The sequence below is a fragment of the Meleagris gallopavo genome, chromosome 5 (genome assembly GCF_905368555.1).
Source record: "Meleagris gallopavo chromosome 5, MGAL_WU_HG_1.1, whole genome shotgun sequence".
NCBI classification, from domain to species: Eukaryota; Metazoa; Chordata; class Aves; order Galliformes; family Phasianidae; genus Meleagris; species Meleagris gallopavo.
The window spans coordinates 25714813-25730166 of record NC_139408.1 but is presented as its reverse complement, the minus strand read 5'-3'; the positions used below and the strand labels follow the sequence as shown (position 1 = coordinate 25730166).

Genomic DNA, 15354 nt, shown 5'->3' with positions numbered 1-15354 from the left:
AGAATGTGAGGAGCTCACAGTTACTATTGCCTTCCTTGAGAGAAATCGATGCTTACAGCAATGAAAAACCATCAAGTAATTATTACGTTTGCTTTTGTTCATTACAAAGAGGATACTGAGAAATCCTCTTAAGCGTCCAGCACTATTTTCAGATAGAAAAGATTAATATTAGTGTGTGTGTGTGTGTGTGTGTGTGTTTGATATTGTAATCATGCTGAGTAGGTAATTCTGTGTAAAGGACCACATCTCAGCGTCCACACGCGTTAGGAGGATTTAGATGATAGCAACAAGTGTTAAATTTCTGTTTAATTGTGTGAAAATAGTTCTTGAGGAACTTGTTACTGCTTCTAAAATATTTAATATCTCAGAACAGGAGTACTGAAGAACAATAATGGCAGTTAGAAATGACTTGAAGGTGTGATGTTTTCTGCAGTCTTTCATTTTTGTGTTTGCAACTATCTCTCATCTCTTAGGAATTTCTAAAGCTAGTGCAGACTTGTACTTTCTAAACACGTGGTACAGAAAGAATGAGGGTAGCCAGTTAGTCTCTCTCCTGTGGAAGGGATAGTCTGGAGAATATTAGCTGTAGCTGACTTTAGATTTCTACTAGAAGTAGTCTACTTCTATGAGAAAAACTAGAGTTTTCATATTTTGAGCCATGGCCATGTGTTAAGCTGTTGCATTTAAAGAGAAAAAGTATTCTGATTGTGCCTCAAACTTTTAATCCTAACTAGTCTTTCTGTTTTAGAACATCTGCCAATTGTGGTTTCATCCCTGCATTCCTGGAGATAGAACACATACAATTTCCTGTTTTAGATCAGCCTCGAATCTTTATCTGTAGCGATCTCCAGCCACTACATTGCTATCTATGCAGCCTGTTGCTACTGGACTGGGACATTCATTAGTCTCACCATTAGTTATTGTACTTATTAGTTATTTTCTTGTTTATACCCACAAGAAAGCTTATGTGAATACCGAAAAGGAGTTTTCTGGAAAGACTGCTATTTTGTCATAGCTTTCAGTTACACTAATATTACACTAAACTCCAGCAGGAGTAGTAGCCCACTTCAAAAGCTTATTTGTCTGGGTTCTAAATTAAGCTGAAATATTTCTTATCAGACTTCTCTCTGACAGCTTTAGACGCTACCACTATACGGCCCTAAAATGAGATTAGAACAATTTTATTTTTTTACCTGGAAAAGAAAGGGTAAGAACTATGTGAAATCAAAGCTAGCAAGCTAACAGCTAGAGCTCAGGTGCAAGATGAAATTCTAGGTTTTTTTTCAGTATTTATGTGGACTGAATTTCAATAGGTAACGTAAAATGAACAACTCTGTACTTGTGAGCACATTTCTGGGTTGTCCTCTGCACCAGTTCCCAATCACCATCAGTTTTTATTTCTGTTGCATCATTCTTTCTTAAGACAATCTTTTCGGAATGTAGGTTTTTTAGGAGTATGGAATTACCCGAATTATTACATCTTTTATTTATTACCTGAATTGTAACATCTTCTTACACTTAAGAAATCACTTATGAATGAAAAACTTTCTGTTATCTATTTCAGAAAATTTGAGGATTTTGTCTTTGGGAAGAAATAATATTAAGAACTTGAATGGATTGGTATGTGCATCTTAATCTTAACTCCTTACTAACCAAGTGGAGTGCTATCCAGGATGTGGGATAATTTCCCCATGTTTATAAGTCTTGGCTGAATTTTATTTCCTAATAAAATTCCTTTCGTTTTATTCTGTCACAATGGTATGTTTACTCTTTTTCATATTATTTCTGAATTTTCAGATAGTTTTTGTTTGTTTGCTTTTGTGGAGAAGATGGTGGCAGGAGTGAATCTACTGGGCATAGGAAGACTAGTGGGGGAAGAAATGGGATCAGTTTTATTATATTTGTATTATATCTGTATTAAAGCAGAATATTTTTTCAATTAACTTTGTTAAAAATGAATATAGATATTATTTTCTTCCTTCTCACATATTGGGTATTTCTCCTGCAGAATATTCCAGCTTAAAACTTTCCACCTCCAGAGGTGCCATTATCTCTTAAGCATAAAATGAAATCAATTTATAATGACTAGTTTATAAAAACAGTTGTTGTTTTTTTTTTTTAGGGAGTTATAAAAGCAATTTCTGTCCTACACAACCAAATATACATGCACTTGAGACAGACCATTCCCTAATACTGCATAAAAACCCCTATGAAAGAATTGATGAATAGCAGCCACTGTGTGCACAAACGGCCACATTTGTCTCCTCTGTCCCTATGCCTTAAGAACAACTGCTGCTCCTTCTCTTATTCTAATACTGTGTTTTTTGACATCCTAAATATATTTCACATCCTTTGCTCTTTTTCCCGTGAGTATTCGTAATACTTAATTAGAAACCTGCTTAAAAGAAAATGAAGACCAATATATCTTAGTATTTTCTTACATGAGGTGACCTGCAGGGGTGAAGAAAAGAGAGTCTGAAGAATAAGGACTTACTTTCACTTACCTGAGTAGCTCTGTCATTTTCCAGGAAGCAGTTGGAGATACGCTAGAAGAGCTGTGGATCTCGTACAACTTCATTGAGAAACTGAGGGGTATCCGTGTAATGAAGAAGCTGAAGGTTCTTTATATGTCCAATAATTTGGTGAAAGACTGGGGTAAGCCATTCCAGTCTATTCTGCAGCTTCCTACAAATTATGGTGAATGCGTGAGTAAGCAAGTTAAAAAATAGCTCTCTGTGTCCTGGGGCTTAAGTTTTACTGATAAGCGTGCAGAAGTACACAGAATCCCTAAATATTTCATGCAAGAAATTAAAAATAGGAAATTGAATTTAAATTCTAAGCTCAATGGAGTTGTTCTTTGAATCACCTTGCTTGGACTTGAAATGTGTACTTGTTCCTTAACCTGCTCTCTGTTCAAGTCCAAATGATCCCTATCTGTTTGTATCCCAAGCTATTTATGTCTGCACAGAGTTTGAAAGGAAGGTTTGGTGCAGATGTACTTTCCTTGTTCCATAATCTGGTTGGTGTTTCCATATTTGTGGTTGCAGCAGAGTTTGCGAGACTGGCAGAGCTGCCATTGTTAGAGGATCTGGTGTTTGTAGGCAATCCACTGCAAGAGAAATATGCCTCTGATCAGAAGAACAGTTGGATTGAAGAAGCAACCAAACGGGTGCCCAAGCTGAAAAAGCTGGATGGTGAGTCTGGGGCATGAGGCAATTGATCTAAGTGACAAGAAGTGCCAAGCTTAGTAGAAAGATCAGGGAAATAAATTGTAACCTCAAAAACTCATCTGTGCAATCCTGCACCAGCTGCAGGATCTTCTGAAAAGTTGTCCACATGGTGTGCTTGGGCTTTTCTCTTGAAGTTATCCAACCAAATAGTTTGAGCATGTCACTATATTCCCCTGAGAAGTGGCCACAGCACTGAGCTTGTCTGAGAGTGTTGATGCTTTGCATTTCTTTGATCTCGGACATGTACTGATTTTAGGGTGGTTCTGTGTGGAGCCAGGAGTTGGACAGCAGCAGGAAATAGAATTATTCCCTCTTTCTGACAGCCTGAGTCTTTCCTAGTTTTGATAGTCCAGATTAGCTTTCAGATCAGCATTAACTGTACCTTTCTCTGCATAATCTCTTCATAAATCTGTGGATTTTCTTTTCTTTCTTTTCCTTATAGGTATCCTTGTTATTAAACAAGAAGAAGATGAAGAAGGAGGAAACTGATAAGACTTTTGTTTTGAGTGTTTAATATTTTAAATATCTCCAGATTGCTCAGCACATAGAACTTTTATATAAATGTTTGTTTTGAAGAAAAGCTTTGGGCAATTTTTAAAAGACCAGCTTATCTCCACAGTCTCTTACCCAAAGAGTTATTTACCAAACTTCAGGCACACCAGTTTTGTCAAGCTTCTGACATCTTCTGCAGAGACCAGTGGAGTTGAGTTCATCTTCTGTTTGGTTAGTGAGAGATCTTTACCTGAACTAATACCTAGCTGTTCCTAATTCCTGATTAGTGGTGCTTATTGTTCGCTCTTGTGTTATAACAGAGCAATTTTAGCTTGTTAGATGCAGCTGACCAACATTCAGTTGAAACACCATGGCTAAAGGAACAATGTTACATTCTAGAACTATGTTACAGACTTTGTTGTGTTTAATTCTGTTACGGGAATCCCTTAATATTTTAAGTATGTGAATTTGTCTTTTCAACCCCTCAAGTATTATGCCAAATAGGCCCAGAAGTAGTGGACATACGCACAAGAAAGGTAATGGGCTCATGATCTCTTGTTGTGGACTGCAAGTTTTGAATTGAGCTTCTTGCATTGGAACTCTTAACTTCATTATTTAAAAGGCCATGTATAACTTATATGATGTTATTTATTTTAAAGAGGCAATGGGAATTCTTTGCATGGTTTCAGTGAGACTGAAGTATCTTTTTTTCCTCTTTTTTATAAATTATTTTGATTGGAATAATGTAGACTATTAGCCTACAACTGGTTCCTGTTCCTAGTCTTGTTTTGGCTCACTGATGGATGTAATCCTTCTCAGCTCTGGAATTTCCATGTAACTATAAGTAGGCTCAGAAACAAACTCAGAAACAAACAGTGAGCAAGAGACCTGGGCTTGAGATGTAAAATGTTGGGTTTGAGATACTGATTTATTTCTAAAGCACAGATGTAAGCAGTGAGTGAAATGTGTATGTGGTTACTGAGGAGGATGAGACAAGGTGGGAAACGGGCATTGGAAAATAAGTATTGAAGATGTACTAAACATGCTCTGTTGCACATTAACTGTTTTCAGTAAACCTCCTTATAAGGCAGGTAACTATTTTTAGTGAAAAGCATTATGTAATGCTAAAGACAGACATAATTGCACCGTTGGATGCAAATAATGTTCCCCCCTCTCCACTTCCTTTAGAAAATAGATCAACTCATCTAAGTGGATTTTTTGGCAGCTTGTTTTTATTGTTTTTAAGCTTTTCTTCTAATTCAGTGCATTATCTTTGTTTAAACTAGAAAAGTGTGTTTGCAGGTTTTATAACAGACATGTAAGGGGTGAAGGCAGAACACCACTTTTGTTTGTGAAAGAGTGGCAGGGGTTGATATCCTGGAAAGTCATGGGCAGGATAAAAGGGTGGAAGTGGCCCAGGCTACAGTGATATTGATCTCAAGCTCCAGGCGTAATTTTAGTAGAAGATAATTCTGTTACTCATCAATATCTAAGTAAAGGGTGTGAAGATTACCAGGAAATCAGAGCCTAATTTCAATATATTCTTTCTTGTTATTCTCTGATTTTTAGAGAAATGCTTAAGCATTCCAACTTAAACTGGCAAACAGAAATAAGTCTCGAGTTTCATTTAGATCCATTTCTTAAAATAAGGTCAGAAGAACAATGGCAAAAGCTGGATTTATTTTACAGGCTTTGTATTCTCACGTAATTTCTTCTAGTATTACGCTTTATCGTTAGGAAAGGCAGCACTGATTAAGAAGCATGAAGGGAGAGAGTATTATACAGCAAACAACCATTTCATGTTGGCCTCTTAAAACCAATTCAGCTCACTTGCAGCCAGTCAGCTTTGGAAAAGTGGATGTGATTTGAAGGAGCACCTAGCTTATGGCACACATGGTCTTTACTGACCTCAGCTTTTGTGTTACGGCAACGGGAATAGGGTTGGGCCCTTGCATAAAGTAATTAAAGTGTGCTTATCGTGAGAACTTCAAATGTTAGCAACAAATAGAAAAGCCAATTTCATATGTGTGTGCAGCTGTTTTCAGGATAGAATATGCAGAATATATGCATGGAGTCTGGCCAGGAGGCAGTGCATTTAAAACCCTGCACATTCAAAAACCAATGTGTACAGTTATGGTACGTATAGCTTAAGAAACAAGATAGAGATGAAAATGTTGTCCAGTGCTACATAATCCTACTGGTTAATTTTGTAATATCTAAATATGGTCTAAGTGTCTGTACATTTACAAAGGCAGCATTAGATACAGCAAAGACTCTACTTTGACTGTTTTGGGACAATCAGAACAGAATTGAATCTTAGTTTTGTAGGTGGAGATAGTTCTGTTGTCAAGGCTTGAGGAATGCAGTTCCTGGCTCTTGTAATTGACAAGTTGAAGCTCCACAGATTAATTACCATTAATCAGTCCAGCAGTAAGTATTGCAGTTGTTCGTTGGTAGAGCTGTGTATAGCATATGCCTATTGGCATCAGCTCTTTTCACAAATTAACAGCATAAATTCTCTTTTTTGCAACTGCATTATAAGTATGAAAATAAAAACAATCACTACTGAAGGGAACAGGGCATCCAGTCTCAGCACAATTGTAGCAGCAGCAAGGTAAACTCAGAAGCTTTTCCTTTGCCTTTCACCCTCCATACTGCAGAACCTTTGCATGTAAGTTAACCTCTAAGTTTTAGCTTAATGTTATACATGATGAATTGTGGGTTACTGCCTAGCACAAATCAAAATCCCATGGACTTTAATAGCCCCAAATAAATTAAGTTTTAATCAATTTCTAAAGTTTGCACTTTAAAAATTATGCACTGGATGTGGTAGAAGACACAGATGATAGAATTAAAGCAGCTGATTTGCATGCAGATGGAGCTGCACTGTGTCATAGATACACTATCAGAGATCAGACTGTATGCCCAATAGAGTGGCTGAGCAGCAGAGTTAGATGCTGAAAGAATTCTTCCTGTTTATTCTTTGCGCCTCCACATCTCACCACATCTAATAACGTCTTAAGCACATTATTATTCATGGATGAGAAGAGCACCCATGTAAAACTTGCAAGCCATGTGGAATTCTGCTTTTCCCACAAATTATGGAGGATTAGCATCCACTTTAATTATATAGAGAAATATCCTACAATTAAATTAGAGATAGAAAATAGGCATTTTACTTGCTTGTTAGCACAGACCTCTCTTCAAAGAGATGATGTATGCTGTGGTTATATTTCAAATGGCTGGAAAAATGCGAGAGGAGACCTGAGAACCAGCAGCTGATTCAAATTACAAGAGAAGTAGACCCATCTAGGAAAATCTTCAAGCAAGAAAGCACTTTTTAACATCTACTTTTGATGACCTTTTGTATACTGTAATTTTGTAGCATGACCATACTGTTAAAGTTGCTGTGTTTAAATTATTTAGGCTTATGTTTATAAATGAACTTCTGTGAAACTTGTTTAAAAATAACAATGCTATTTTATAAAAAAAAAAAAAAAAAAAGAGTCTTTGGCTATTGTGTAATTGAATAGGCTCAGCTTCTGGTGAGCTTTCAGAAATTCATTTTTGTTCTCATTAACTTTTCCTAGCTGCTCAGGGAGCAAGGTATTTATAGTATGGAAATTCTGTCTCTTATTGCCTCTATATTTTAGAATAGGAAATAATTTAGGCTTTACAAATGTTGATCTAATTGTGATTGTTGTCATCTGATACATAAATATTTTTCAGTCTTTTAATACAGATGTTGGTTGTCAGATTCGTTGTTAGGTCCTAAGAGGAAAGTCTGCTATTTTTATTTGGGGTAAAACAAAATGTGAGTACATTAAATAAGGATAAGTCTTATTTCAGTACAAAATCACTGGTTTGCTTTGAATTCAAGCTCTGGGAATAGCATTACACAATCAACTCCATTTAGCCAGCTCAGGAGAAGGTTGCTGCTTAATGAACTTCTGTAATAGGAACTTCAGCCTTCAATAAACAGTGTCACTGAAATGTAGTTTCAAAACTCAAATGTAAATGAGAAAGCTTTCTACCCCACAGTAGTCACCCTCAGTGCAGGATGGTATTCTTATCCCTATTGATAGCTGTAGGGCTATTTAAAAACAAACATCTAGGGAATTACTGCAAAATTCCTCATAATGTTGCTCCCTCAAAATGCATTTGAGCTCAGAAATCCTGAAGAGCTTTATAAAGTCTCTCAGTAGTTGAAATAACCTTGGATCTACTCATTTAAAAAAGATGAAAACCAAACTGCCCTAAACTTATCATTGTTAATTTTCCATCATCCAAATTTTGTTTGCCCAGTTTTAGTGCAGTGCAGTCAGCCTGTAACACTTTTGCCCATAGGCTGTGATAGTGAGGCAAGTGCGTTGTTTTCTTTGCCATCTAAATAAATTCCACTTACTTCCTCACATGCTATTGCTGATCAACATCCAAATCTGCAGGAGTCAACTGAAGCAGGGGCTCTTACACTGCTCGACTAAATCCTTCTCTGTCATCCTTGCCAACATCCTGGAAATACAAGTTTGTCAGCTTAAAAAAACAAGAAGAAATTATTCTGAGGTATGGCTTCTTAGTTTCTAACTGAGAGCTTGTAGGAGATCAGTGAGCTGTCAGTGCACATTGCTACAATCTCCGTAAGGTAGCATCTTTTAAAAACTTTCATACCCACACACGTTAGAAGGAGTGGATAAAAGTATAAACAGCTTCTAAAACAAAGGAAGCTTTGCTTTGAGGATGAAGGAAAGGATATTGATATTTAAAAACCCACAGCAAGAGATCCAGCTACTGACAGAGAAATAAGCCAGATCAATGCTATGTTACCAAATCTATATTAAAAAAAAAAAAATAGATCCAGGTAACAGACACATGCCCTTAAGAGAGTATTCACTAACATGTATATTTAAACATTAAGAATGAGAAATATGATAAAATATGAATTACAACTTGGTTTTGAGTTATAGCCCACATTGTTTCCACACGTAGCCAATTTAATTCCTGAACAGCAAGAAGCATTACCTCTTTTCCCAGCAGTTCCAAATGTATTTCACCTGACTGTACTGCCCTCTATCCCACCTACAACTACTCAGAAGTTTAGATGTAATACACACCCTTCAAGCACCAACTCACTTCATGCCACCTCAGCTCTGCAGCTGTTTACGTAAGATCAGAAGCAGAATTCAGCTGTCTTCATTTACTGCTTGCCTTGGGTTGGACACACCACCAGTGTTTCTGTAAAGCAAACAGAGCTGTATATACCAGATACTTTCTAGAGTCTTTCTTGTATGTAAGACGTATGTAAGACCTAAAATACAGGGAGAATACTGAGAAACAGTCCTAGTAATTGCTGCGGAAAACAGAGGGAAATACAACCAGAGAGCAGAGTTGCTTAATACAACTTATAACAGGACTCAGAGCTGCCTCCTGTGTGTGAACAAACCACCAGCCTGAGCCTGGCAGCCACCACTTTGTATCAAAAAAAAACCCTCACCTCTGAGACTATTTTTAAACCTCATTTAATAAAAGGGTTTCTTAGATATATAGAGGATATTAAGTAAATAAGTTACATAGTACATTACAATCACATCAGCAAGATTGCCTTTAGTGTATTAATATTTTATAAAAAAAGCACACAAAAAATAAATTCAGTCCAGTCTATCACAACTGTACAGCAACAGGTAAATATATTTATATATGTACATTTTTAACACGTAACAGTCTTTTAAAAGGTGCCAATAGGCAGCAAACACACAAAAGGAAGTGTCTGCTCACTTGCTAAAATAAAAGTAATATACTTTATTATAAAGCATTTATACAGTAATTACAAAGGTTGACTGCTCCTGTACAGTACACCAAAGCTTTGACTACAAATTTAAAAACAACGTAAAAAGAATGAACTCAACAAAAAAAGTTTTTATCAAATCTGAACTACAACGGGAAAAATACATATGGAGAAGCTGCAGGAAACAGATTTTTAAAATACACATTTCTATAAAAATATATGTTGTTTTTGATTCTCGAGAAGTTAAGCGTTTCTTGGGCTCAGCTGCTGATGGAATCTTGCTCTCAGAAAGAGAACTCCTCAGATGAAGCTCTGATGCTGCCCCTCACAACACTTGGCCTCACAGAGAACAAGGGCAAGAAAAGCAGCTGAACCCAAGTGAAGAATTTACACAGAAACTCACTCCTGTGAAAAACAGTTCGTAGACGCCGCTTCTTTGTCTCTTTAAAGCTTTATAAACTTTCAGACATACATTAGAAGATAAAACAGAATGCTTGCTGGAAAAATGTGGTTGAGAACGAGGTTTCTGGCAGAGGTAATCACTGGGCTAAAAGTGCCTTTGTGTAAAAGCAGATGAGACAAATACAGCTCTAGTCCTCCCCACTCACATTTCTTTTAGAATAGGATACAAATACACATGGACTTTCCAAGACCGCTCCTTGAGGGAGAACTAAGCAGTACATAACAGCTAAGAGAGGGAGAGCTCGCTCTTTCTGGTTTAGGAAACACTTTTTTTGGATGATGACTTTAAGATAAGCTTGCTGCAAATATGAGAAACACCGTGAAGTGTCAGGCTTGTGAAATGAGAAGTTTTGTTAGCTAATCTAGACTCTGTGAATTCCATCACTAGTATGGGGGTAATAGATGGGTTACCCTTAAGTTTCAGAATGTCTCTCTTTTCCCTGCCTTCAAAGCAGCTGCCATCCTGCCTGGCCTAGCTGTCTGCGCAGCTGTTCTGGGGCCTCCAGCGTACAGAAGTGAGTTCTCCAGGGTACTGCAGCCTATTCAGCTAAGCCACTCCAATTTTAAATGGAAAAACATCCAATACATTAAAATGCAGAGTTGCTCTTGCAGCCAGACAGCAAAACACCTGTAGCTATATCAGATATTCATCACGAGTGCATGCTTTACCTAGTAATTATATATACACCATCTTATAAAACGGAGATGCTATCCCATGCAGAGCACAAATCTGAAAGGCTGAAGGAATCTATCTGTAAAGGGCAGACGACACAGGCAGAAAGGCAAAAAACACAACCAGAGCAAAACGTGACCACTAGTCCAATCTCTCACAGCATCTCTGCAACACCCAGAGCTGGCATCGAGATCCAGCTGGGCGATGCTTTGGAAATACAGCCACTGCTAGGTGTACAACAACCTGCAGCCTCACCGTGCTGTAAGGGACAAGTCATCAGCACACACTACAGCCCGTATCTTCTATTTGTTCCCAGACAAAGGACAGCTAACACAAAGAGACACGCTCCTTTTCCAACTCCACTTGGAAGTGCAGAGCACTTTTTTCTAGACTAACACCAAGAGTAGCGAGAATGGAGATCTGTGAAAGCGCTTTCAAACAGAAAATAATCTGCACAGGACTTTCAAGTGGACAAGTTGTCAGAACATCAGAACAGACTGATTTTTTATTTTTTATTTTTTAAAATCATAATTGGAATAACAAGCCTTAAATTAACACTGTGCTGCAGTGAAGAGCTACTCAAGTAGTTTTCCCTACGCAGAATACCATAATTCATTCCAGATCAGACAAATTCAGTCCAAATGCTTTGTCTACAGCAGATGGAGGGTTATTTTTTTCCCAGTTATTTTCTGTATTTGTTTGTTTGGTTTTGGAAACAACTCTGCCAAGCTTTGCTAGTTGGCATCATCCAATTCAGATGCCAGGTACTCTCCAAACTGCTTCTGTAAGCAGGTGGGCCAGCAGGTTTAGTTCTGCTTGTTTTTAACTAAGACACTTAGAGAAACATTTTCACTCATTATCGTGACAGAATGGCTACCAGCAATATGGAAACATTTGTTGCCACTTACTTGTAATACGTAACTGCTTTTGGTCAGCCATGCTAACCCATGTTTGTAGCAGACATCCTATCCTCAGAAAAAGCCCTGTTTAGATTTTCTTCCAGCAACAGGCCTCTCTGTAACATCTCGCTGTTCTCTGCTACTGCAGTAGGGTGGGAGAGAAGTCATCAGTACTGGATTTGGTGTGTAATAAATACATAGTTTCAGTACAATTAAAGACAATTTCTTATTTTTTCTTAGCACCTCAATTGCTTACATTTCATAAGAGGCAAAACAACTCATTGATTTCCTAAAGCAGACAGAATCAGTAGATTTGCTCTTCTAGAGCACAGTAATAATGCTTGCCTTAAAACATTATCATGTCTAGAAAGATTAAATTGGTACTTAAAGCAATAACACGATTTGCTCTTTAAATCTTTGCATCTGATTTCACCTGTTAGTCATCTGCCACTGTAATTTGCTATGCAGTATCTAAAAGTACAGTCACCTTGAAAATTGCTGAGGGCCACAGCTGAGTGTTGGCTTGTTGTTACCCTTGCATAATTGAAGAAACTAAAAGCACTGGGAGAAATGGCGGTGTTACACAGAGTGCTATGGTAAAACAGGCACATGTGAATTTCTTACCCATACAGAGAACAGCCCACAGCTACAAATCTGTCTGTGCATTTGTTTTCTGGAAGAACATGAAGTACTTCTTATAGTCCAGCATCCCACTTTCTAGCTGGGACTACACTGCTGTTCCACACTTTCCCTCATTTTGTCCTAAACAACTGCTCCTGATCACTGTCTGGAACAAGGCATAAAGCAAGCCATTGGTTTGTCCTGATATGAACAATATGTTGTTGGTTGTTTTATGTTTGTTTTTTAAAGGATTAAATGGTTGATTTTGCACTGTTTTACCAAGGATAGTGAAAGCATTTTCCTAACAGTTTCATTACCCTTATTTTAGTTATCAGGTTTAGGCAGATCTCTTCTCCAACCTTAACAATCTTCATTTTTGCCTTGTTTCTCAATGTGTGCCACTTCCACCTCTATCTCCATTTCTTCATTCTGTCCTTCCAGGACTTCCCAGACTTTTAAGTAACTGTACACCATGCTGCAGCTGAAATCAGTACTCCAGGAAATGTATTCATTACAACAGCATAACAGCATCTACATTATTTTAAAAATATATATATATATATATTTTTTTTTTTCCTCACAAGCCCTGCATGTTTCTGAGCTGATGGTCTGCCTGCAGGTCTCAGGATCTGGAAACTACTAGCAACTTCCCAGAAACATACTTCAGAATTTTAACTGCATCATCACTTTATACTGGAATTAATCCCAGCAGTAGAAGTGAGCCGTGAGTTCCAGTTGCTTCACTGGCTGTCCTGGCACAGTGTGCTAAAGCTTCTGTTCTCACTGAGGGCCCGAGGATAGTGGCAGACGAGCTTTTTCTCCAATTTACAAGAGATAAAGATAATAACACTGAAAATCTTAATAGGAAGACCGATACACTTAAGCTTCTCTTTAACGATGAGTAGCTTTCAGTTCTTTGCAGTTTATGAACGGATTGTAACAGTTTGTGACATGCCATCTGCTTCCACAGTCTTGTCAGCAAGACCTAGGGACATGCAGTAGTCATTCCAATACTGACGGGATCACCTGGTTTTATTAGGAATGGAAACACAGCATTGGTAGGAAATCAAATGCATATGGGCAGAATTGTCAACATTGAAAAAAGTGCAGTCCTTATGATAATGCTACTAATTTTAAGAGTAGTAACTTTTCTATTAAGTCTATAAAAAGGCATATGTATGAAAAGAAAATATGGTACAATACACAGCCTCCCAGACTTGGACAGTGTGACCATGATTGCATAAAACTACCTGGAGCAGGAAGAGAGGACCAGATGGCATGCTGAGTCAGATCCATTTTCCATTGGCAACTTGACAATTAGATACATTACTTGAAATTCATCTAGCAGCCCGAAGAGCCAAAAAAAAATAAAAAAAATAAAAAAATAAAAATGATTAACAAAAAAAAATAAAATAAAATCAGCACTTCATGTGCAGTAACCCACCCAGGATCTCTGCTTGGCCATGCACCACAGGAGGAGCATGCATGGGATGCAACGCACTACTGGCACCCAGGAATTGTTGCCTACACACTCTGCGCTGAAGGAGCCAGAACAGGGAGCTGGGACAGATCAACTGTGAGAGCAAGGTAGCGATCTGATTCTCTACATCTTTATGACATAACGATGAAGTGGGCTATAAAGATGCACAGAGCAATCCCGTGCAATCTATGTCACCAGGACTCCTTTCACATCTTCTTAACTTTCATTTACCAGCAGGCTTCTGGTGGCTAGACCTTTTTTTTGGCCATTAGCACGAGTCAGTTCTGAAGGAAAAGTCAGCATTTCAGCCAGCTAAAGGGGCGACAGAGGATAACCCAGCAGGCACGGCTGTCCAGCCGCTTGCGTGGAAGTGAAAAGCTTCCTGCATATGCAGTCACATACTGTCTGACAGGAAGTATTTGGAAAACAAGGGCCCCACAAATATAAGTTCTCAATGGCAACAGTTTCAAAAGATAAATGAGGGCTGCCACAGGAAATAAATGGATGTGCTGAGAGGTAAGACCCATTCACAGGGAGATTTAAGGAGCTTGATAGAGATGAGAGATTCCTCCCATCTCTGGGATGCACACAGTCTAACACGCAGACAAGGTCCATGTTCACTTTCACAAAACAAACTTGCTCCCCTTTAACCAAAGTCAAAACCAACAGTTTTCATTTCAAATTGCACTTGTGAAACCCAGACTACCTTCCAAGAAGTTAATCAAAGGGTAACTATTTTGTTTTCCATTAGGAGACAAACCCACAAGGCCTGTGACAACTTAAATCCCTCAGGATACCTTACACCCATTGCTGAGTTCTTAATAGCATGAAAGAAAACCACCTCAGGGTTCTTTGAAAAATAAAACTTCCTCACAGAATGAGGAAGCATATCTTGTTCATCCCACTTTTCATTTTTGTGAAACAGAGGCCAAAACCACACACCATCTTTCCACAAAACTTGCTGGCAGCCAGAATAAATGCTTAGAAAGGCAGGAAAGTGCAACAGGGAGAATAACTTGCTAAGAAAGAAAGCATCTAGAAATCACCGGTATCACAGTAACTGGAAACAGTCACCTCAGAGCAGAGCACCATTTTCTAACTCTGGTCTGGAAAACGTTATATCCAAGAATCTTGTTATCATGGTTTCTGACAAGCACAAGAAGAGAGGTCATACTGACCCAAGAGAACTTACTTCCACTGCAGGTGACGTTGTTTAATTGTGTACCTCAGATATGATTATAAATAGAAATCTTATTTGTTGTTTTGTTTTGTTTTTTTTTTTTTTTAAATCCAAGCTGAAACAGATCTTCTTGTCTGCCACTCTGATTTGGTCAGTACTGGCAAGGTGAAGTGGAACATGTGGCAAGAGGAGGCTGCAGCACTGAAACTGAGACCTGATGGTTCAGGTCAGAAAAGCACAAGCAAAAAAATGTGAAACCACTGAGAGGGTGATAGGTCCAGCCTTGCTACTCCCTCCATTTCTAGCTTGCTGCTATATTTCTCCATCCTCATCCGAGCTCCCACTGCTGCTTCCACTGCTGCTTTCCCCACTCTCACTGCTCTCTTCCTGCTGGGCCTGGCTGTGGGCTGCTGCTGCTGCCGCCTCTGCTGCTGCTGCTGCCTCTCTCTCTTGCTGCTTCAGTGCGGCTGCCTTCTTCTCCTGCTCCGCATGGCTCTTCATGTGAGCACTGCGACTCTTCACCTTGTAGAACACC

General features: G+C 38.4%; 2 protein-coding genes across 6 annotated transcripts in view; one reads left to right on the top strand and one right to left on the bottom strand.

Moving 5' to 3' along the window:
- DNAL1 (dynein axonemal light chain 1) overlaps positions 1-12707 on the top strand; it is a gene marked incomplete at its 5' end in the record, with an annotated part of 19539 nt that extends 6832 nt beyond the window's left edge. The window contains 4 exons of the mRNA XM_085223838.1: positions 1565-1620; positions 2529-2655; positions 3048-3194; positions 3673-12707. Of these exons, the coding sequence (XP_085079964.1) occupies positions 1565-1620; positions 2529-2655; positions 3048-3194; positions 3673-3719 (377 nt within the window). The remainder of the gene's footprint in view (positions 1-1564; positions 1621-2528; positions 2656-3047; positions 3195-3672) is intronic.
- Positions 1-15354, bottom strand: part of MIDEAS (mitotic deacetylase associated SANT domain protein) — an 82438-nt gene that overhangs the window by 19425 nt on the left and 47659 nt on the right. Inside the window, exons 13-17 of one of the 5 annotated variants that reach the window (XR_014883524.1) lie at positions 14832-15354; positions 13410-13500; positions 8834-8954; positions 8128-8234; positions 2505-2685 (exon numbers count right to left, since the gene is read on the bottom strand). Coding sequence is in view for 1 of the 5 variants with exons in the window: in XM_085224867.1 (XP_085080993.1) it covers positions 15132-15354 (223 nt within the window). In the remaining 4 variants the exon portion in view is untranslated. Of the gene's footprint in view, positions 1-2504; positions 2686-8127; positions 8235-8833; positions 8955-9222 lie in introns of those variants that run through there. The other 4 variants (XR_014883523.1, XR_014883526.1, XR_014883525.1 and 1 more) reach the window with 4 other exon arrangements.